This window comes from Spea bombifrons, chromosome 5 (assembly GCF_027358695.1).
Source record: "Spea bombifrons isolate aSpeBom1 chromosome 5, aSpeBom1.2.pri, whole genome shotgun sequence".
Lineage (NCBI taxonomy): Eukaryota > Metazoa > Chordata > Amphibia > Anura > Pelobatidae > Spea > Spea bombifrons.
Window position 1 is genome coordinate 81,630,606 of NC_071091.1, and position 24,065 is coordinate 81,654,670.

Below are 24,065 nucleotides of genomic sequence, written 5' to 3' on the forward strand. Positions count from 1 at the left end.
TGCTAATTGCTAATTGGCCGAAGTGTCATTTTAATTAGAGGGTTTCAGTTCAACCCTTATCAGTTTACAATAATAAAGTCTGCAAAAACTACACACTTTCTGTAAATATTGATACATTGTCAAGTTGTGTTCCCCCACAGTTTCTGCTACACCTACTGCTAACGCTGGGATGACGTCATGATGACCTATGGGGCTGGGCACAACCGTTCCATTCCGGACATTATCTACCTGGAGCGGTGAAACAGCACAGGCGGAAGCGAGCAGTCCAGCCCTTCCTACCCAGTAACGTCCCCTCCCCCTCTCAGTCAGTACACCTTTCCCCTCCTCTGCTGCAGACAGCGCTCCATTTTATTCACCGGGGTTCAGTACACAACTCTTGTCTTCCGCCCACCTGTACTGGTCTGTGGTACTGTTTGTTGCCTCCATTGTTGTAGAAACTTTGTGCAAAAGGGGTATAACGCCCTAGTGACTGCCAGCCACCATGCCTTGGGTCCCTGCCGGGGGAGGACGCCTGTTACTGGTGTTAACGGTGAGTGCGAATCCCATGGGACTGTCTGTGTGTTGGTGTTTGGATGTGTGTTTGAGTGTTTGTGTAGAATCACGGCTCGTTGACCAACACCCAGGATACAGACTCGCTGGAGCCTTAATTAACGAGTTGATTAGAAACAATGTATCCTGACATAACTGCTGCACTCAGGGCTTGTGTGAACGTGCTGAGCTGTAGGTAACGCAGGTATGTTACCTGTATCTGTTCCACCCCACCCTGCAGCTTTCTAATTGTGATCATGGTGTGTTCCTGGGACCTGCTGGCCGTGCAAGGGTGGGGGTGGCACAGTCATTTAACCCTTTCACGGATCTTTTAACTTAATAACTGTAACCTTTCCTAACTTTAAACTGCTTTAAATACCAGTCTGCACTGCATAATACATGGGTAACCTTTTTGTGGCAAGATCAGTTCTATCTTGTAACCTTTAGGATTTAACAAAGTACAGGTGAGAGATTACTTTTAAAAGAGGGGAAATGTTAGAGCAAGAGGTCATAATCTAGAACTAGGGTATCAGAGGCATAGGTGTAATGTAAGGAAACGTTACTTTACAGAGTGAGTGGTAGATACACGAAACAGCCTTCCAGCAGAAGAGGTAGAAGTTAATACAGCCTGGAAATGTAAACACAAATGGGCTAGACATCTTACAGTCCTTTAAAATAAGCAAAGACCAAGGATTGATTTAGGTCTGAGCCTTCACATAAGATTATAGTTCTTGTTAAATGTTACTGTTATGCAGTGCCCCCTATGTAAAGTTGCAATTGCTGCATTATTTGGGCACAATGCATGTATATTGGTTAATTTCATATTTCTTTTCATGTCATGCTTGATAATGAGTTAAACTGGGTTTGATACCTTGTATGTGCTTATTAGCATATAGTTTTGTTCTGCAAGTATCACTTTTTTATTATTGTAGTTCTCTGAAACATCAATAAGCCCCAAAGTAGACAACTATGCTTTAAAATTAGCTAGGTTTTTTTCATTCATATTATCCTCTTCCTCCCCCAAATATTTAAAGAATGTTAAGGAGATAAAAGATCTTGGGCACTGCTTTTGTCTGGGATAGAGCAGCAGAGAGTAAGATGCCATTTGATTAATTGCATTCTTATGATGCATAAAAAGGAGATATATATATATATATATATATATATATATATATATATATATATATATATATATATATAAATTATACTTGATATAACATGTTCTTCCTGCTTAAACATCCAGACCCCACTTTATCTTTTTCAAGGATTTTCCTAACTCCTATTTATCTGCGTTTGTTTTGAGAATCCGCGTTTGTCCTTCAGACGTTTTGTTTTCGATTTGTTTAAAATCAAGATGATAAAACAAGGGAGAAAGTGTTATTTTGAAATATTGAAGGGTTGCAGGCGTGCACTCTCACTGTTAAAATACAGGTTTTGAACAAGTAGTGAGAGGGTTGGGGAATCTGCAGATCACTCTGCTAGTTGTTTTCCCAGGGAAGAAGATGCCTTTAGGGACTGTCATTAAAAGAATGCACGCGCCACACCTTCTAGCAGACATCTCAATGCTGCCGGAGGTTCTTCGGATCCCTCTGTTTTTATTCAAATTTTTCTTGTTTGGTCAGTTACCAAAGTTGTTTGAGTCATATTTGGTTTTAGTTGTTTTGCATATCCTAATAGTAATGTTAAAATATTGTACGTTAAAAAGGAATAGCAACCAACTTATTTTATTTACCCTATACTTTTGACTTCTATTAATCTGTAAGCTTCATTGTGTTATTGATATGTAAATGGGTTACATTGTTTAAGTGGCATTGTGCCCCCTTTGACCAGCAGTACAGGCAAAATAATGTAAGGGATACAGCTGATATGATGTTTTTTATTTGGAATCACTACATATTAAAATTGGGTATATGATCTTCCATTGGTAACAATACAAAGAGATGAACCGAAACCAAAGCACCGCACCTTCCTACATTCAACAAAAGTTGCACCAGCAAAAAACAGGTGTGTTGATAGTAGCAGGTACATTGGCATTGAGAAGGGGATCATTGTGCCACTGGCTGAAATAGCAGGTGGCACAATTAAGGATAATTATCCTACCATGTCCAGTGTAATCTCCATTCATGGACCTCAACTGGGTACATGAAAAAACTGATATATACAGACATGGACAACAGTTTGCAATGTTGTAATGGATTTGTGGGAGATATATATATAATTATAATAGGGTGTGTTGCAGTAGAAAGGTACATTAGGTTTATAGGTTAAAGGAAACTGAGATGTATAAGGTATCAAATAGGGCACATTACAAACTTTCTGCCACCACTGTAATCTTTATGTATGGACAGTAAAAAAAAAAAAAAAAAGATATTAAATATACACAATATAAGTTATGATGGAGGATTTAATATTAAGGGGGTAGTAGAGGCATCATTAAACACTAATCTACACACACTGGTAGTGTCAATAAAGCCTCTACTGCCCCCTTAATTTTAAGTGGAGGGGTATAAAGGCTGTCTAGTACAGCGACCATTTGGGAAAGGTTTTATTCAATCTGTGTGGTACGAAGTACAAACGGAATACAATCGCTGCTGAAGAGACAATGTAGTCTGCAGGGTTTTTTGGCAGACTTTCACATGTGGCAGATTCCCTAGGGTCATTTTAGGCAAAATAGTGTAATAGCAAATTGAGATTCCTCTTTTAACCAGGGATTTGGAACATAGACCTCTAATGGAGTTAACTCTGCTGTGATGACCTCTTTTGTTAATCCTCGTTTTAAATAATTTGAGACCCTGAGATATAGAAATAGACCTTAAACGGTTAATACTGTACTTTGATTGTAGCTCCAGGAACAACATTAATTTACCGGCTTGAAACAGATTCATTATTTGACTGATGCCAAAGGATACCCGGTGTCTACGCTCTAAATGAGTAATGATGCTACCTTGCACATTAATGTGGGAGGCCATCGATACAGAGTTTGCCAAGACAACCTTGGCCCTGGTGTAATCCCACATGCAAAAAGATTGATTTGTAGCAGGCAATAACACTTTTGGTCTGAAATTCTCCAGACTCCAGCAGTCATGAGAAAAGGTTAAAAAAAAAAAGTATAAGCCTTTGTAGTAAGCTTACACATTACGAACCCCCACATCTCATTCCACCCTGCCAAGTTGTAAAATTGTTAAAGGCAGTCTTTCTTTTTTTTTTTTTTTTTTTTTTTTTTTTTAGTTTTTTCCATTTGAATCTACTAATATCTCTTTATGCAGGTTTTCAAAAGAATTTTCTTGGAACTTTAATTAACTTGGAATTATTTATTTTTTTAATTATTGATGAGGTCTGGAGGGAACCCCAAATTCAGTACTTGGATTGTAGAGGAGCTTAGAGTATGAAACTGTTCAGATTGTTTTTATATAATGCCAACAATATATGCAGCACTTATTGCTTATAGAATTGACAGACTAAAACAATCCAATATATTCAAAAGAGGGCCTTACTTGCAACCCTAAAGGATAAATACATTAACTCATCATCTTGTTTTTCCTGTAATAGTGCAAATATTTTTAGCTTTATATACTTTTATTTATATAGCGCCAACAATTTACACAGCACTTAATACAATACATATATTCAAGGGGTATGAGAATACGAGAATTGACAGACTAAGACAAACCGATACATTAGGTGGAGAGAGCCCGGCTCGCAAGCTTACAATCTTTAGGGAATGGGGTGACAAACTTAAGGCACAGAGAAAAGGTGAGAGGTAGTGTGGTGGTTGTATCAATGACAAGGAAGTTCTAGTAGCTAAGATGGTGCAGCCCTAGTGAAATCTTGTAGATGGGAAAAGGAAGAGGTGATAAAGGTGAGGAGGAGAGCCTTTGCCTATGGGAAGAACGTAAGGATCGAGTAGGAGAGTATTTGCTTATGAGGGCAGACATGTATTGAGGGCCTTACGTTAGTACCAGGATTTAAAATTTAATTCTAAAGGTAATAGGGAGCCAGTGGAGGGTTTCACAGAGGGGGGAAGCAGAAGAGGATCGGCGTGTAAGGAAGCTAAGCAGTAGCATTTAGGACAGACTGCAGAGGAGAGAGTCGCGACACTGGAATGCCAACCAGAAGAGTGTTGCAGTAGTCAAGACGGGAAATAAGTGAATGAATCAGAGTTTTTGTGGATTCTTGGGTGAGAAATGGGCGGATGCGAGAGATGGTTTTTTAGGTGCAAGCGGCAGGATCTGTCGAGGGACTGAATGTGAGGGATGAAGGAGAGGTTTGAGTCAAGGATGACCCCAAGGCATTGGGCCTGGTTAGTAGGAGAGATAGTCGTGTTGAAGAAATAGCAGACAAGCAATTGGTAATACGGAACATGAGAGATGGAGAGAGATCAGGAGAAGATTTTTGGGTATCATCTGCGTATAGATGATACTGGCGGTCGAATGAGTTGCTTAGTATACACACATACTTTGATCTGTACCTTCTGCATTTGTTAATTTTGTTTGTATTTTGATACTTGCTATATTTAGTAAATTTAAGTTAAGCATCATTTTTCTTTGTCTTTTTTGTGTGCACACTTTAAGATACACAAAGCTGTTCAATGTCTGGTTAAGCATATGTGTGCATGACCATGTTTACTTATTTGGCTAAGCCACACATCTTATACATATTCACGCTAATTAACATAACACATTTATCGTTTAATGCAAGATCTTATTTCCCAGTAAAGCTAATCATTGTCCTTTATAAACAGGACACCGAATATAGCCCTCAATGGATATAGTCCTGCTATAGTTGAATGCACTTAATACAAATCCAGCTTTATGTATAAAGCTCCGCTTTCTTATGTCAATGTGCAAATGCAAACTAAGAGGCTGCTTCTCCCTAAATTGAAATGCATGCACTTTTCATGTGCTAAGAGAATTTTAACAGCTGCAGCATTTTAATTCACTTAAGTTAAATGGTCCAGAATAGTAGAATTTTTGATTAGAGATGATGATATAAAGTAATTCTTCTCCCAAGGGTCTATTCGCTAAAAAGGCGAGTTGGTGGAAAAGTTTGCAGGAGACTTGTGGTTTTAGCCTCCTTACTTCACTATACTTTACGAAGGGCCAACACTGAAGTTTCTCCAGCATGAAATTTTGAGTTGATCCAACATGATGCATAATTGAATGGCTGATGAGACTTTGGCAAAATCTCATTTATTTAACTATTCATTATATAGGGCCAAGCTACAGCAGAAGCTTTTTGGACATGGGATTTCATAGTATGAATCAACCAAAAGCCTGAAGCCCCTGATCGCTGTCAATTGCTTATGTAAAAACACCAACATAAACAAGGAAAAGGGCTAATCTATACCTGCATGTAACATCAATCTTTGTGAGCGTTGCCGTGGAGTGGGGGATGTCGAATGATTGTGTGCAAATGTCCATTCCTACTACCTTTTCCTACTGAGTGCCTAAAAAAGTGGGATGTTTTTGATGGTATCGTGGCAACAAACTATGTTTTATAGTCTCCGAGCTCTGCACTTTAAGCAATGTTTTTGTGTGCTTTGCACATAGGCTTAATGATCTAGGAATTTTGCAACCCTTCTCCATTGACCATTGAATTAACTACTCTGAATAATCTGTTTGCTGCTTAACACTTACGTGTTTGTAAGACAAATGCAAAGTCGTAAATCACTGGTAATCTTACAGCAACACCATAGTAAGTGTCTTGCCGAACCCATAAGGATAAATTAAGGCACAGGTTTAAAAAAAAAAAAAAAATATATAATATTTATACACCTGTAAGTGCACTCATTGTGAGAACACAAAGACACGGGCGTAGAATAAACCTGGGTGTTAAATACAAACTGAAAACAAGAGATGGCACTTGGATAAATGTAAAAACAATATGTTTAATACAAAGACAAAAAAATATATGATACATTAAATAAAAGACCTCAATAATTGGGTACAAATATATCAATAAAACAAGAGCAGTGGAGTGATGTTCAGCCTGCCCCACTAGGGGTTAAAACAACGAATATACAGGGAGAACCAAAAAAAAAATACTATATATATCTAAAAGAAAAACACTTACCACTGGTAATGACTGCAAGCAGGACCAGTTTTGTTTGCACTTCCTCTGCAATGGGCACTCTATTCTATTCTGGGTGTTAAATACCCCTTACCGAGAGAAACTGATTTGATAAAAAAAATTCTGTCTTGTGTCTACTTAATGCATACTATTTATTTAGTCTTGCTTGCCTTTTGTGTGTAAAGTTTACATAGACTTGGGGAGTAGTCTTCAAATAAAACCTCAGAATCGGTTGTTAATGTGTTTTGTTGACTTGTCCAAGTAAGTGTATTTTAAAGATTCATTTGACATTCCATACACGGTATCTATTGTAATGCATGTTGTATCGGAGTGGTCCCTTTAAGTGTTTATTGCCCTTGCAGATGAAATGCTGAACCTGCAGAATTTTCCCAAATATTTGCCCCCTTCCCACCAACGGTAGCTTAAAATTAAACATGTAAAATGTGCATGTAACTGTTTACAAATGTGTAGTGTTTGCATACACTGCAGATTTTAACTTCATATTTATATACAGCCAGCAAGCTCTTTCATATTGTCACATTTATTCACTAAAGGGAGAAAATTAGCAGAAGTGTTGTGACTTCAACTCTTTAACGTCACTGTGTAACGAAACGAAGGTCAAACCCTAGGGGGGGTTTGCTGCAGGAAGCGCTTGGCTGGCCTCTCCTCACCCATTGAAGTATATATTATACAGGGCCTGGTCAGCACTTCTTTCTGGAAAAGCCTGTTAATGCTCTCCTTTTATAATATGGAAATAGGGGCGTTGAAACCACAACTGATCTGCAATCTCTAAATGTAGGACAATTGGAAGAAACATCTCACTTGTTGCTATGATGACAGGACTATATTTGTAAGCTCCACCAATGGTGTGAGAGAGAATGTTGATGTTTTTCAATATAACACATTATTCCAAAACATTTCATATGGACTTCTTGTTATAATCACTGTGTGTGTGAAGTAGAAGCTTGTTCAATTCACGCAAGACACAAAAACATATAATCTCACCTCTGGGAACTATGTAGGGGATATAAATCTTAACCTATATCTACAGTCGGTAATGAGCAGTGAACTATTGTACCGTTTTCCATTAATGTTAATGGTAACGTAAAGCCTGTTCTCTGTGTATATCTCCAAATATAAACTAAATGTAACTTCACTGCCCACCACCCTACAAGCAATAAAATGTTAATGCAACATGGTGTACTGTGAAAGGGAGTATTTTGACCTTCTAATCCATAAAACCTCTATGCATCTGGAGGTGCATAGTTTTCTATTTTTAGGGGTTTGTATGAATATGGCTTCAAACAATGTTTGTCCTGAAAAAATATATGCACACACGTACAAATATACATACCCCTAGCATCTACCCAAAATTGGACACGGTTGTTTGGGTGCGTGGTTAAAGGATAGGTTGGGTACAGCGCTATCTACTTATCTCCTTGGCATCCAATCTCTGGACACAGATCAGTGCGTCACAAGGAAGCTGTGTGGAACGTGTAATTGAGCCATGTGCTCTACAAGCACGGACCTCACAAGTGCTCTCTGTTCTTGACTGAGGTAGTATTAATGTTTTTGTGTACGTATGTTTCTACTAAGCCAACCCTCAACAGTATGAGATGAAAGCGAATATTGGCATAAAAATGGAATTTGACATCAGATTGAATACCAATACATGTTGTGAGCCAAGGGGGACTTGCGTTGCTTACACTTCTAAAAAAAAATAAAAAAAAAATAAAAATGAAAAAGTGAAAGTAAGTAATAGATTCTAATGGTAATATGCAGACACCTGGAGTAATTCCACACCTCAACTAATGGTGGCATCAGATACCCGTACTAATACAGAATATCATCGCAATTACTAAGGTTTATGTTTCAAATGCATACATCAGTATACCTAGGTGGGGTTTTGCTATGCGTGCCTCCAGGAGCAAAATCCTGTAGAGGCTAGTTTTCAGACCAACATATTCCAAATATAGAAAATGTCGAGGCATGCAGGCACACCCTTTTGGTCGGGGGGGTATGGTGTAAAATGAATGAAAATGTGTGTGAGACGTGATGATTACACATTTCTTTGGCAACATAATCTTGATAACAACAAAGAAACTTGTGAAAAGTTCCAATTCCTTAATTTTAAAGAAGAGACTCAAAAGTAGACAATGTTAGAACTTAGAATCAATAACATTAGCCTAAACTAACTTTCATGTTCCACGTTCCTTTCTCTGCAGACTTGGTGATCACCATTGTATGTAGTCTTGTAGTTAATACAATTGCATTCTCCACTCAAACCTGTTTATGGGAATGAAGTCCATTCTCTGTAGACTCATTAGTGAGTTTAAATTTCAGTCACAAATGTAGAGTTGAAATACGGCACTCTCACATGCTGACCCTAGCAACTATGAAGGAAGTCTATAGCTATTCATTTAGCATTAAACCTGAACTATGTGTTAGCTACTGATGTTAGACATCTCAACGTACATGCTTTATGTGTTAAATTGTTCCTGTTTTGAATAAATTGTCTCAAATGACAGTTGGCTTCCTTTCATTAACGATATAATTGTCTTGTAAAAATAATACGTACATACTGGCCAAGTGCCTGCCTCTCAGGAGATTATTCATTTATAAAGAGGAGTTTGTATGTCAATTTGCAGGAGATATACGGGTATACTTCGGTTCCTTCACTTCAACATTCATTATGAAGAGCTCAGCTAAACTCAGGGCAGTGTACAGGGGCAGCTCTGCCATTCTAATTGAGTGAGGAGACTTCAGAGAAACCCCACTGGTTTTACTATACATTATACAGGGTCAAACAAGCTTTTCCTGCTGGACAAGCTCATTGGTGTTGGACTTCTCATAATGTAAAGTTAAGGAGGTGAAACCAAAATTCAGCAACAAACTCTCCCATACAGCAGACCCCTTTGGCTTTGCAGTAACTTATTAAATTAGCTGTTTTGCAGGATGAACTTTGTTGGCATTATATCACCGAGGTGTGACAGTTTAATGCATCATGCATGGCAGTCTCTGTCCTTATAGGAAAAACTTGCCACAGTTCACTCTTCATAATACATAGAAACACAGAATTTGATGGCAGATAAGGACCATTCGGTCCATCTAGTCTGCTTATTTTTCTTTATGTAAGGGATTCAAACTCTTATCAGTCCTTGGTCAGGTCCCATAGTGAGGATAGCTTTATGCCCATCACATGCATGTTTAAATTCCCTCATTGTAATAGCCTCCACCACTCCTGTCGAGAGACTATTCCATTTATCTATCACCCTCTCCGTGAAGTAGAATTTCCGTACATTGCATCTGTCTCTGACACTCCATTTCTAGACTGACCTCTTGATCTACCACTTCCCTTCTTTGGAATTGACCTCTTATCTGTTGTTAAATATCAATTACATTTAAGCCTCTGGCACTCTAGTTTTAGATTATGACCTCTTGTTCTTGCATTGTTCCTCTTTTCAAATAGGCTTGCCTCCTTGTACTTTGTTAAATCTCTTTAAGTATTTAAATGTTTCTATTGCAATTCCCCACTCTCTTCTTTCCTCCAAGCTATACATATTAAGGTTATTTTTTTTATCCTGCAAACCATTTACCATTTTGTGGCCTTCCTCTTAACTCTCTCAAATGTGTCAATATCCTTCTGGAGATGGAGGCCTTGAGAACTGTACTCTATAATGCCAATTGATATTGACCGTTTAAGCAGCAACTCCTGCAGACTTTTTTTTTAATTTTTTTTTGTATTCTGCCTTTAATCACCGTGTTTTCTTGATTATGAGAAGGTCCTCATTATAAGATGACCCCCCCTAAAATTTGGATATTTAGAAAAAAAAGCCTGAATATAAGACTACCCTATAAGAAAGTTTTATTAGTAAATATTCACATATACATGATACGTGTTTTTCATATTTTAAAACAAAACTGAGAAAAATGCATTTTTCTTTTTTTTTTAATTCACCAACCTGCTCCACGGCTTGCCACTCTGCCTTCCCTGATATGTCTTATTCCCCCCTATTTGCCACTCTCCCCCCTGATATGCCTTATTCCCTGCTATGTGTCCCCCCCCCCGACTAACCGATGCATCCCTAGACTTGCCCCCTGTGCTCCAGACTTCTTGGTGTCAAGTGGGGGCAGCCGGTGGACGTCTGCACGACAACCGCAGACAACCTTCGCTGCTACCCAGGACTTCCAGCGGGGCTTCTATGACTGAGCACCGGAAGGTCACGTCACGCAAGTGCGCGGTCAGCACCTCATTGACACCCACCAGCTGCAAGAAGAGTATCCAGGTCTCCTGCTGTCCTGCGGGGGATCCTCCTCTCTGGCAGCCCGTGAACATCTACGGAATGTGCGCAGACAACCTCCCCTGCTGCTGGCCGGTACTTCCGCCGTGGCTTCTATGGTGGAGCACCAGTTTCATGCCGGCGTTCTGTCATAGAAGTGCCAGCAGCTGCGGAGGTCAATAAATAATTGGCCGGTGGCTGTCTCACCTCCAATAACCTGGGATACATCTTTAGGTTTCTGAGCAGTTGCCTTGCAGAACATGTTATAGAAATACGTTTTATACGAGAGATTAGTGGTCTCTTTCGCAGGAGGTAGGAGGGAAATTACCTATTGCTCTTTCTACAACTTAGTAGGAATAAAGTGAGGTCTGCTAACCACGTGATGTATAAGAAACATTACTAAACGCTAATAAGCTAGAGGGCTTCTTTTTCTCTTCAGAAATCTTGTGGTGCTGCCACAACCACAAGGGATTCTGGGTAGGTATGCATGTAAGGTTAACAATGATCACCTTTTGCCTCTATATCCACTTTATACATGGATCCCTGGAGAGCAAATGTCTAAAGGCTGTAGTACAGCAGACAAAGATCAGGAAAGAGGTGCAGTAGGCAGATCACCACTCATGGAGAGCTATTAGGAGTAGCAGAAGCATTATAAAACAAAGTAAAAGCAAGAACCATGGTTATTCTACGGTGTAAGGTTATTCTGAAAAGCAGTTCAACAAAGACATTGCCCATTACACACCCTCACATCACAGCCAGACAGGAATGCTGAGAAATCTACACTGCATGTGGTGAGATTCCAAATGTGTGATAACATGGGGAATGCTCTGTGTAAGAAGAAAAGAAGTACTTTGTTTAAAAAAAATTCTAAAGCACTTTGTTTCCCAAGCTTTAGAATATATATTGATAATCCTAACCATATTCAGGAAACTACCGTATTTGCTCGATTATAAGACGACCCTGATTATAAGACGACCCCCCAAAATCTGAATATTAACTTAGGAAAAAAAGAAAAAGCCTGAATATAAGACGACCCCAAAGGAAAAAAGTTTTACCAGTAAATGTTAATTCATGTAAACTATTTTTTTTAATAAAAGCTATGATTGAGAAAAAGATTTTTTTTTGTTTTTATTTCTTGTATTTTCCAACCTGTCCCCCAGTTACGCACATCTGCCCCCAGGCTTGCCACTCCAATATGGCACTGTGGCCCATGATATGCCTTTTAACCCTCTATATGCCACTGTGCCCCATGGTATGCCTTTTGACCCCCTATGTGCCACTCTGCCTCCAGAAATGCCTTATACCCCTATATCCCATTCTGGCATTTAGGGGGTTAAAATGCATATTATGGGGCAGAGTGGCATATAGGGAGGTATAAGGCATTTCAGGAGGCAGAGTGGCATTAAGGGAGTTAAAAGGCATTGTATAGAGCACTCTGCCTCCAGAAATGCCTTATACCCCTATATGCCACTCTGCCATTTAGGGGCTTAAAAGGCATATTATGGGGCATAGTGGAATATAGGGAGGTATAAGGCATTTCAGGAGGCAGAGTGCTCTATTAAATGCCCCCTTAACGCCACTCCAGAAATGACCTATGCCCCCATTTAACACACACCCTATACCCCCATTTAACTAACTAACACACACACACACACACACACACACTCTCTCCGCCCCTCTCTCACCCCCCTTCCCCCGCTCTCCCCCCTCTCTTACCGGTGCTTCCAGCCGGGGCAGCGGGTTGACGTCGCCTTCTGCTGCAGCCGGAAGGAGGTGTGGCTAGCAGCGGGGGTTTGTATGCGTCCGTCGCGTATACTTTCCCCAGCTGTCAGAGATCAGAGTTCCCCGCACCGGTTCGGGGAACTCTGACCTCTGACAGTCGGGGAAGGTCTATGCGACGGACGCAGACAACCCCCGCTGCTAGCCACACCTCCTTCCGGCTGCAGCGGACGTTCTCTACGCGGATCGCGTAGACGTCAACCCGCTGCCCCGGCAACACAGCAGGAAGCACCGGTAAGTGTGTGTTTTATGGGGGGGGGTTGGGTGAGACAGGAGGATCCAGGTCCCCTGCAGCGGTGCGGGGGATCTGGATCTTAGTCTCCTAATCAGACCTCTATTTGAGGTCTGATTAGAAGACGACCCCGATTAGAAGACGAGGGGTATTTTTCAGAGCATTTGCTCTGAAAAAAACCTCGTCTTATAATCGAGCAAATACGGTATTTATTTGACTTTGCGCTTATTTTGTGTTTTTCCACTATCCTGTTTTTCAGCTGCCCTACCGTTTTTTTTAACTGACGCGCCTTGTTTATAAAATGCAGACTGTTGAGCCCCATATGCTTTACGTATGCTCTCGCAATGAACATATTTTTTTAAAGAGTTCATCACAAATTTAAAGAGGTTTAGTTAATCGTTCGACAGGAAGCCCCAAATAATAAATCTAGATAGTTTTAGGCTAGTTAGAAAAATCAAGATCAAAATAAGATGCTGCGCATATACGTTTGTTGTTGAAATGTGATATATATATATTTTTTTCCCTCATTTCTCCAGGTAATGTTTGGTCTTGGCCGTAGTCTTCACTTAACGGTAAGTCTATAGGTCAATGCCTATTCCAGTAATCTTTGTGTACTGTCTTAATGCTGGATAATACTGAATCTAAACATGGCTTCCCCAAATTTGCTGATATGTAGCCTGTAATCAGACCTTTTATCATGATTCCCGCTGTTATTATGTGTTTCATTGGGAGTAATTCATGAAGGTTTCATTGGAGTAATGCATGTATCAAACAGTCTATAACAAGTGTAATAATTGATTTCAAATTTTGTTCCCTAAAAAGGTGATCAAAAATGACAAATTTGATGTTGACAAAGGCCTGGGTAGTCTAGTTAGGCATAAGAGAGAATGGATCATTCCACCAGTTTCTATACGAGAAGAGGAGGATAATTCTTGGAGGAATCCTATTGCAAAAGTGAGTATCTGTAGAAAGAAACATTGTGTGCTTGGTTAAATATCTATTGATTGTTTACTAGTAGGGGTGTTATGTGTAACCCTTTTCCTTGTCAGATAAAGCTGTAATGTTTTGTACTCATCCCCCTAAATTCAACAATGTTTTCTCAAGAATAATGCAATGTTTTAAACATCCGTCTGTTCGTGGTCCTGTTTTCAACAACGTATTGGCAAAAATGAAACCTATGTCTTATTAGAAAGTTTGTCCCTGTTTTGCTTGTTTTTGATAGATACTAAAATATGTGTTATATATACACAGATTCAAACCGATAAACAGCTCGATGCCTCTATAAGAATCCGATACAAAATCACCGGTATGGGAGTTACTGAACCTCCTCTCGGCATATTCTATATTAATGAGAGGACAGGAGAACTGAATGTAACTGGGATCGTGGACCGGGAGGTTACTAAAATGTTCTATGTAAGTAATGCTTAAATAATTCTGGTAATCAAATTGAACTTCATGGACAGTATTATGCCATATAACTTTTTTTGCCAAATGTTTTGTGTTGCAGCATGCAGAATTGTGGGACATCATCATAACAGTTTTGCATTAACCTTTGCCAAAACTTACGGTAGATATATCTTCTTTTGTTCTAGCTCAAAGGTTTCGCAATAGATCAGTACAATAAGAACGTGGAACCTCCTATCGACCTAAGAGTGCGAGTTCTTGATATCAATGATAACGCTCCTGTTTTTACGGAGGAAGTTTTTATCGCCGAGGTAGAAGAATTGAGTCCAGGAAGTGAGTTTTTGTTCACTTAATAACCCAAATCATTAATAACGTTGTTTCGAAACTTTACCATTTCAGTGCTCATCGTGTATTTAATATCTTTGGCAAAGTAGGTGCAGGAAGCCAATCACGTATCATTAAAATGTTCATTAGTAATAGTTTTCATACATTATCTGTAACAGTGTTTTATCGGTTTTGTTTGTATCCTGAACAGAAACTGTTATTATGAGGCTGAATGCAACTGATGCTGATGAGCCAAATACCGTGAACACTAAGCTTGCATACAGAATTCTCTCTCAGGTGCCAGGACAACAAGGATTATTCATAGTGATTAAAGATACAGGTGAAGTTCTCACAACTGAGCACCTTCTCGACAGGGAGGTAATTAAATATTTGGTTTTCTTTTTCTTTTATGAATTGTTACTATGAAGAAAAACATTATGTATTTTATCTGATTTATGTGAGTGTGGTTAACAACATAAAAACATGGTAGTGTATTGGTGCTCCACGAGTTTTATGTGCAAATCAAAATAGAGTTGAAGTCATAAAGTATTTTATATGAAACTAAATGTCATTCACGTTATTGTGTTCTATTACCGTATAGATGTTGCTTTTCTTGTACTGAAAAGGTCAATGGCCTATGCATTTCAGCAATGAGCAGTTCACTGATTTGATTCAAACTTCCATTTTGTATACTTTGTTCTATTTAGCAACAAAGCAGCTATACCCTGGTTGTAGAAGTAAAAGACAGCGAGGGGCGTGAGGGTGCGCAAGTTGGAAGAGGCACTTTGAAAATCAAAGTCAAGGATGTTAATGACAATATTCCTTACCTTGAAAAAGAAGAGGTAGGTGCGCTTGGAAACAAAGCCCATACTATAACCCATGTACTGCTAGAGAAAATGTTAATAGTTGCACTTTACCTTTGCTATTCACACTGGCCTGGGGATACTGTGACATTTAAACCCTAGAATTAGAGGAAGCTTCCACCCATTGTGATTTGGTTGTTCTTGAAGAACATAATTTTTCCCTAGTATCCCTCTAGTTTCTCACTGTGCAGGGGACATCGTTGACAAGGGGCAGAAAATACACTTCTGCAATGCTGAGTAATAGTCCAAAATAAGGTGATCTGTTTAGATTTTTGTTTGGAATTTTTTTATTTTAAGCTCGTGTTTGGTTTAGATCCCATTAAGCCCTACATACTCCTAGCAAATAATGGCTAATAGAAGCACTAATACTTTAAAGGATTCATTCCTATTCTTTGAGTGTATTTTCTCTTTCTCGTGTTCACGTGCATTGTGCTTTTTTTTTTTTCTTTCTTTTCTTATGGCTGGGTGCATTCATTATTTAGTAACGAACCCTTTTGGTTATATAGTCAAGGAATATTAGAAATACATTTCATTGCACTGTTTAAATTATATTTCAGTATGAAGGAAATGTTGAGGAAAACACAGCCAATGTGGAAATTTTACGTATGAAAGCATTTGATGATGATGAAGAGTTTACAGATAATTGGCTGGCAAACTTTACAATTATCTCTGGCAATGAAGATGGCTATTTTGAAATTATAAGAGATTCTCAAACCAATGAGGGAATACTGATGATGGTTAAGGTAAGATGGCAGAAAAGAACCATGCAGCCCCTCTAGGCTGTCTCCTTTTCCTGATGTAAAGACTTGGACTATAATTAGTCTTTGGTCTTGTCTTAGGTTCACGATAGCTTTGTCTAATCCAGTATAGCCCTATGCCTAGTTAGCGTCTGTTATGTGCCCATGGTGTGCTACACATTATGGATACATTATTCAAATGACTTACCAGCTCAAAATATTTGCTCCTGACGTGAGCAGTTAAAGAACATTGCAGATTTTAATGTTTAACATTGTTAAACTACTACTGATGAGTAAATAAGACAAGTAACAAAAAACACAGCTTTCTGTAACCTTGCATTAATATTAAGAAAAAAGTGTCATGTTATTGATTTGGCTAATTGTTCATGTATCAAGAATGTACATCCTTGTGTAAATCTGCATCATTGGGTAGTATGTCACTCTATTTATATTCAGTCTACTTTCCTCTGCATGAAGATAAAGTTGCAAAATTCTGTTCAAAGAAAAATATAAATATATTTTACAGGAAGCGGATTATGAAGTAATGCAAAATGCTGAACTGAAAGTTGTTGTTTCAAACCAAGCATCATATCACCACTCGATCATTAGTAGTGGTGGTGGTGGTGGCGGCGGAGGAGGTGGTGGTGGTGGTGGCAGCTCTGGAAAGACATTTCCTATCAAAGTGAATGTGAAAAATGTACGTGAAGGCCCTGTGTTCCGTCCAAGAAAAAAGAATCTTGCGATCAGCGAGGGAAAACGTACGGTGATAAATCAGGTTATTGGATCATACCAAGCAACCGATGGAGATACTGGAAAAATTGCACAAAATGTCAAGTATGTCTACAGCCTGTTCCTAACTCATTTCATGGACACAATTTGTATTTGAAATCTAAGCTAATTGCTTGTACTGTTTATTTTTTTAATAATTAGGTATGCCAAGGAGTACGATCCAGATAACTGGTTCATCATTGACCCTGTCACTGCTGAAATTAAACTTTCAAAAATTCCAGATCGAGAGTCTATATATGTTGTGAATGGAACTTATTTGGCGAAAATATTGGCTATTAGTGAAGGTAAGGCAATGAGACCGGGTCTCTTCATGACAATAGGAGAGGTATTTTAAGACGCCCTAATTATAGCAGTTATGCTATACTACTGTCAATGTCTGGCTCAGTATATAGTCATAGGACTTATACTGTACCATATTTGTTCAGTTAATGTTGTTTATTTAAACTTATTTTAAAAAATTATTTTTTCAGTTTTATAGTTTCTTTTCCAGTTGGCATACAGTTTACAAATTTTTGCCAACATTAACTTTATTGCGGGCGTCTCTAGGTATGCCCCTGACTAGGGCACCCTCTTCCAGAGCTTGGGGCTCCTAGGTAGATGCCTAGGGGACCTAATGAATTATTCATCACTGATATTTATAATATCCATGATGTAACAAATAAGCATCTGGTGTTATGATATATGGTTGCCTTGGGCTGTCTATTTAGTGACTGATGACATTTAAAATGTCTGAACATGGAGGTGAAATTCATAATGCTGCTGTACTTACTGCTGTACTTACTTGCTGCTGTACTTGCGTAAATACTGAACATATGCTACTATATAGAGAGACCCCAATCCTGATATGCACTTTAAGGCATATAACTGTGTGGTCACTTTTTTTCATGACATCCCCTTGCAAATGCATGTGGAGGTTCTGCAGAGTGCTGAATATTGAAATCTATAATATATTTTGTTTTATATACATATATAGTATGATTTGCTCTAAAGATTTAGCTATGCATTTGCAGGGCAAACGTATTATTGCAGAAGCTAACCGTTATTATAATGCAAAGATAAATTGTCAGGTTGAAATAGTCACACTTTAACTCATTGTTTAATGAATACTCCCTTTATCTGTGTCACTCTATTGAGGTATCTTGCTCATAGAGAACACTGGTAGAAACAACCAAAATGTATTGGTGATGAATGCATTAAAGTAATTCTCTGCTTAGCAACATTTTTTTGTGTAACCCATAAGTCCATAAACTGCTAAACAATGTTTCTTATAAAACCATAAGCCAGTTTATTATGGCTTATTGCCAAACATGCCCAGTAGGATCCTGCTCTGTTAACAAATGTCAACTGAATGCCTTTTCTAATTCTTTTTAAGACATGCCAGGAAAAACAGCCACTGGGACCATTGCCCTCCAAGTAGAAGATGAAAATGATAGTTGTCCGACCCTAGTTAATCCAGTGCAAACCATTTGCCATACGGCTCCATATGTTAATCTGACTGCTGTGGACCGAGATGACTTCCCAAATGCTGCTCCATTTACTTTTACAGTTGTTGATGAACCTGTTGGTATTGCAAAATTATGGACAATTGGTAAAAAAGATGGTAAGTAACACAGCTTTCTACAATAAGTCTTTTATTATCCTGAATAAAGTAGTCTTTATTTGGGTTTTACTGGTCATATGTTACTTAATATGATTTGTGAAATAATTGCAATAAAGTAACTTTTGCCCCTGTGTTTTATCTTAGATGTTAGCGTACAACTGATACCACAAGACATTTGGGCTGGGTCACAAAAAATTAAAGTTTTGGTCACTGACAATCAAGGACTGAGCTGTCCAGAAGTACAGGTCCTTGAGCTGACAATATGCACCTGCCAAGACGGAATTGCCTGCTCAGAAAGATTAGTTGACACATCTGCTGCCTTAGGAGCTGGTGCAATTGGGCTGATGATCCTTGCCTGTTTGTTGTTGCTTTGTAAGTACAAATGTTTTCAACATTTTTACATGATTCCCTCCATGAGTTAACAGAGTGCAGTATGAGTTTAGTTGCTGAGTTTCATTACTGGTGCATCAGAGGGCCAAGAATTATATTTTGGAGGAGTGGGCTTGCACCGTGTTGGCAGTGGAGGAAGATCTAAGTGGTTCCCCATACTTTGAGCTTTACCAGTCTTTCTATTTTCTTTAATACCTGCACATATTTGTTCTTTTGATGTACCGTATTTATCGGCGTATAACACGCACTGGTGTATAACACGCACCCCCATTTTTGAACAAAAAAACTGAACAAAAAAAACAGAATCACTGCTATCTGGGAAACCACACACACAGTAAGACACACACACAGTAAGACACACACACACTAACCCCCCTTCTCAGGATCTCCCCTCTCTCTCCCTAACCCCATCCCGGTCACTTACCTTCAACTCCTGTGTTGGAAGCGTGAGGCGTTTGTCTCGGGTGCCGGCGCTTCACTGCTGAGCGCCGGCACCCGAGACAAACGCCTCACGCTTCCAACACAAGAGTTGAAGCGCTGAGGCAGGCGGCAGGCGGCGGAGGCTGAGGCAGGCGGCGGCCGCCAGCAGAGGAGTCCTGGATTTCTGTCAGTCAGGGGGGCCCAAGAGTTGCCGAGCGGTCGTCTTCAGCAACCGCTCGGCACCCCTTGGGCCCCCCTGACTGGCAGAACTCCAGGGCCCGGTCGCAGTTGCGACCCCGGTAGTTCCGCCACTGGCTCTAGGATTTATCGGTGTATAACACGCAGGTAGGATTTCAGCTTCAAATTTTAGTTAAAAAAGTGCGTGTTATACGCCGATAAATACGGTATATTCATGTATGCTTTGAACAGCCTGTTTTCATGCAGCATGAAAGAGTGAAGAGTATTTATAAAATGTCAGTATTGTGATTTGTTTTCTCAGACTCATGGAAGATTGCTTTGGAGATGGATCTAAATACTTTTGCGCTATATACATCTAGTATTTAGTATGTTTGAGGTGATCAAGCAATATGTGTGGCGCCTTTTACATAAATATTGGTAGTTATGTATTCTACTTGCAATACCACGTGTAGCCACAAGGGTGCCTAGAGTAATACAGAAATGGGAAATTATTTTGCGTTAAGCTAATTCTATGCATTACTATTTGGCCAACATTTTTTAAACATGATGGATGACAAGCTCAAAGCATAGTTTTGCCAATGTGCTCTGGGGTTGCTGTTTGGCTTGGTTTACGTCTCTCAGGCTGAGGATACTAAATTACTAACCTTTCACTTCAAAAACCCTTAATAATCTGACATATAATGTTTTCTGTGCTGTCTGTGACTTGAAGCTTTCTCTCTTCTAAGCTGTTTTACTGCCTCTTCTATACCATGTACTGTATACATGTTTAAATGTCAGCGGTTTTGCTATCAAATATATATGTGCAGTGAAGGCTGTTTTTGATTACCTTATGTTTTGTAGGAGAGTAATATGTAAAGTAAATATTTTTTTTTAAATTTGATAACTGAAGTCTATTGAACATTTATCTTGCAATTGGTTGTCAGATAAGGATAATCCAGATTGTAAAATCTATTTTTTCTTTTAAAGTTTAGGTTAGTTATTCAAGCAATTCTAATTACAATCCAATCCCCCAAAAATACAAAATAAGCCAATGAAATGATTGGTAAACTTTTCCTGGTGTTGTGTTTTTAAACAGTGGTCCCACTTCTTTTGCTGTTGTGCTACTGTGGTCATGGAGAAAAAGGATTTATGGCTATACCTGATGGTACGGAGGCTACAATTGTAAGATGGAACAATGAAGGTGCCGAGCCAGAAGACATGGCAAGTATTTAAGATCTGAAATGTTAGAGAGCACGTACATAAAGTAGAGCTTGCATGAGATGGATGGAGAGGGAGAGAATAGGAGACACCGTTTACTAATCTTATATAAAAGGGAAAAAAATAACCATTCAGAGAACACTTGTTCTGTTGACTGGTCTTCCCAGTGTAGTGCGAGCACACATCATTGAGGATGTGATCCATATCTCCTTACAGCAGCCATTAAGCATTAACAGTGGAAATTCTGTAACACTATATATGATTTAAAGGTGACTTATTTAATGTTTTTGACATTTGTTTAATATTAGAGTAGATATATTTTATGGCATTTAAACCATTTGATGCCAAAATGTTACTTTTTGAAATATCCTTTTATTTACACAACAGTAGTTCTGGATACATTTTCAGGGACAAATAGATACAGAACATCTGGTCACCTATAGTAGAAGAAACTCAATATGTAAAAATATATTGTATTAACATTATCACCATAACTGTTTGTAGAACGTCTATTGATAAGTGTGGCTTTTTTTTCACATTATCTCTCCAGGCTGTTATGCCACCCCCAATTATCTCTATTGGATCGGCTACTGGGGAGGTTGGATCTGGAGCAAGGAAAACTGATGGTTTCAGCTCTATGAAAACTGTGACTGGCTCCACTCATGTTAATCAAAGGTGGGAAGAAAGCAGAGGTCTGCTGACTTCTGCAGAATATGCAGTAGGTGATATGGGTTCCAGATATGCAGCAAGATCACTAGGGGCTCTGGGATCAGGAAGCGCTTCAGGTGCCGGAGCTGCCGGGGCCTTTGTAGGTGGTGGAGCTGGTGGAGCTGCAGCCCTGAATGAAGAGTTGCTGAGAAGTTACTTCCAAGATGTAAGTACTGTCTTTTGTGTGTCACCACTATGGCTTTTTAAGAATTAATGTGCAAAAAATGTCAGTTTATTATTTTCCCTACTTTTATTCATATTTAATGAAATTCTTATTTCTTTCTTTGCAGAAAGCCATGTCATTTGCCAACGAAGAGGATAGCCAGCCAGCCAAAGACTGCATACTTATTTATGCACAAGAAACAGCATCACTTGCTGGATCTGTTGGTTGCTGTAGTTTCATTGAAAGTGAATATGATGATGATGATTACCTGGATGACTTAGGGTTGAAATTTAAGGCATTGGCAGAGATTTGTCAAGGCACTACAATAAGCACTAATGAGCAAGTACACCGGTATAAGTCCTATGAGGAGCTCAATAATGAAGTACTGCAATCGGATGCAGCTGTAGAATTGGATGTAATGCAGGAGGAAGAAGCCTTAGGTGAACAAAATGTATCGAACATGGAAAGCATCTTTGCCTCATCTACATCCCAGGTCCATATACCAGAGCCAGCAAAAACAGTATTTGAAGGGGTGGTTACTGACCAATCCTTTGCATCTTCTAGATATGCACACGAGCCTCTGATTCATGGTAATGTTCTTGTCACTGAGAAATCATATACTGTAGTTCCTACAGTACGTTTTGAGCCCCGACATCAACAGAACATGTTGGTGACTGAGAGGGTAATTCGTCCAGCTTCTAGCTTACATAAAATAACTGATATTGCAGATGGGCAAAATATTATGGTTACAGAACGAATGATCCAGTCAGACAAAGGAATCTCTGGATATGGGGATGTTGGTGAGCTTGCAGATTCTAAGTATTTACTTGTAACAGAGAGGGTCCTTGCTCCTAGCTCTGGACTGCAGGCTTCTTTGAGCATTCCAGACTTGTCTGCAGGGCAAAATGTTGTGGTGACAGAGAGGCAATATACTCCTATATCTGGAGTGCAAGATACAGTACTGATTCCAGCTGAATATTCAGGTGGCCAACGTGTGGTTGAAAATATTACTGTCACGGAGGGTGGTGTGCAAGGCCAAGCACGCTTTAATTTATTGGAAGAAATGCCTCCTCCTAGTAACAGTATAGGCAAATCCACAAGCAGAGTTACGAAATATAGCACTGTACAATATACCCGCTCATAAATATCCTTTCTTCACTCTGTGTTCAGCATAAAGTTGTTCCTTTAACTTCTAGGTAAAACTTGAGATACATAAATCGATAATTCAATAGAACATACAGTACTATGAGAACAGAGTATCACTCATCTATGTATTATGTTGCATATTGCTGCAAGTATTTTTTAGGGGAAAAATATCTAGAGGTGTTATGTTCTGGAGTCTTTAAAAAAAAAATTAAAAAAAAAAAAGGTAAAACCTCTTGAGTATACAGAAATATTTAAGTTTAAAATTAACAAAAAGAATCAGCAAATTCAGCGACACTAGAACTACTAATGAAGGGTCAGTCATGTAATCCGCATTGTTTGATTATGTTGCTACACATAACATACTCCAAATAAAGCCTTTACCAAGTCCTTAAAGAAACGTAAAGCCTTATTTACTAGTCCCTAAAACTTCAGTTGTAGAGGCCTACAACATTACCATGTTTTCAGAATAGAAGGTTTTCAAAAGATGCAATTATCCAATATTTTTCTTGACCCTATGTCATTTAGAGAAATTAAAGCTCCAGCTAGATAAATCCATAGCCCTGTTTTAAGTCAAGTTTGATTGTAAGGATCAACTTCTTTTTAAATTATTTTTGCTTGTAGCTTTGATTCTAACGCATGAAAGCTCAGTATTTTGTGCACAACTACATATTACATAGTACTATATCCAGACTTTAAAAGCTTGCTCGTACGTTACAAATCTTTTCAGCTTTTACTAAAGTCAAAAGCTTCACAGGAAATCTGATGTTAGGCTGTAACTTTCAGTAAAAAATGTTAGTCTAAGAAAATGATTATTTTTTTTTCCTGGGCATGTCTTGAGATTGCTCATATTCAGCCCCACCCCTCTAAAAGAAAGGTGCTAAAAAAAATTCTTCAAAATTCTGTGAATGTGCTTGCCGAGAGTCATGCGGGCTTCTGATATATTCTTTATAGCATGATTGAGGAAAGCAGCTAAATTCCAGGGTTTCAAGACATTCTTCACTCGTGGAGCTTGGTTTGACTAGGTTACCCCAATGGACCGGACCATTCCATGGCCAAAAAATAAATTTGGTTTTGTAATAAGCAGACTTGCTCTAACTGTGGAACAGATTTCGGTTGTTTTCACTTCTTGGAGAGTGCACATCTGGCTTTATGGTAATTGTTGAGGTCCAGGTGTACGTATCTAGGAGATCTCCAGACTTCAGCTGGAGGGGCCATAGCTGTTAAATGGCTCTGTGTCA

The 24,065-nt window shown here is 38.9% G+C and overlaps 1 protein-coding gene across 1 annotated transcript; it reads left to right on the forward strand.

Moving 5' to 3' along the window:
• Positions 1-312: 312 nt before the first annotated feature.
• DSG2 (desmoglein 2) lies at positions 313-23,090 on the forward strand. The gene is made up of 15 exons (XM_053468385.1): positions 313-529; positions 13,425-13,460; positions 13,711-13,842; positions 14,140-14,301; positions 14,481-14,625; positions 14,828-14,994; positions 15,324-15,458; positions 16,037-16,222; positions 16,743-17,050; positions 17,147-17,289; positions 18,378-18,605; positions 18,750-18,977; positions 20,689-20,813; positions 21,361-21,684; positions 21,809-23,090. Exons 1-15 carry the CDS (start codon positions 482-484, stop codon positions 22,823-22,825), a joined length of 3,384 nt encoding a protein of 1,127 aa, XP_053324360.1. The 5' UTR covers positions 313-481; the 3' UTR covers positions 22,826-23,090.
• Positions 23,091-24,065: the final 975 nt, after the last annotated feature.

What these genes read in the sequence shown, in the direction of transcription:
- DSG2 (XM_053468385.1), top strand. Translation starts at nt 482, where the DNA reads ATGCCTTGGGTCCCTGCCGGGGGAGGACGCCTGTTACTGGTGTTAACG. An exon ending in GCCTGTTACTGGTGTTAACG is followed by an intron (nt 530 to 13,424) that starts GTGAGTGCGAAT and finishes TCATTTCTCCAG; the next exon opens with GTAATGTTTGGTCTTGGCCG. An exon ending in AGGTTACTAAAATGTTCTAT is followed by an intron (nt 14,302 to 14,480) that starts GTAAGTAATGCT and finishes CTTTTGTTCTAG; the next exon opens with CTCAAAGGTTTCGCAATAGA.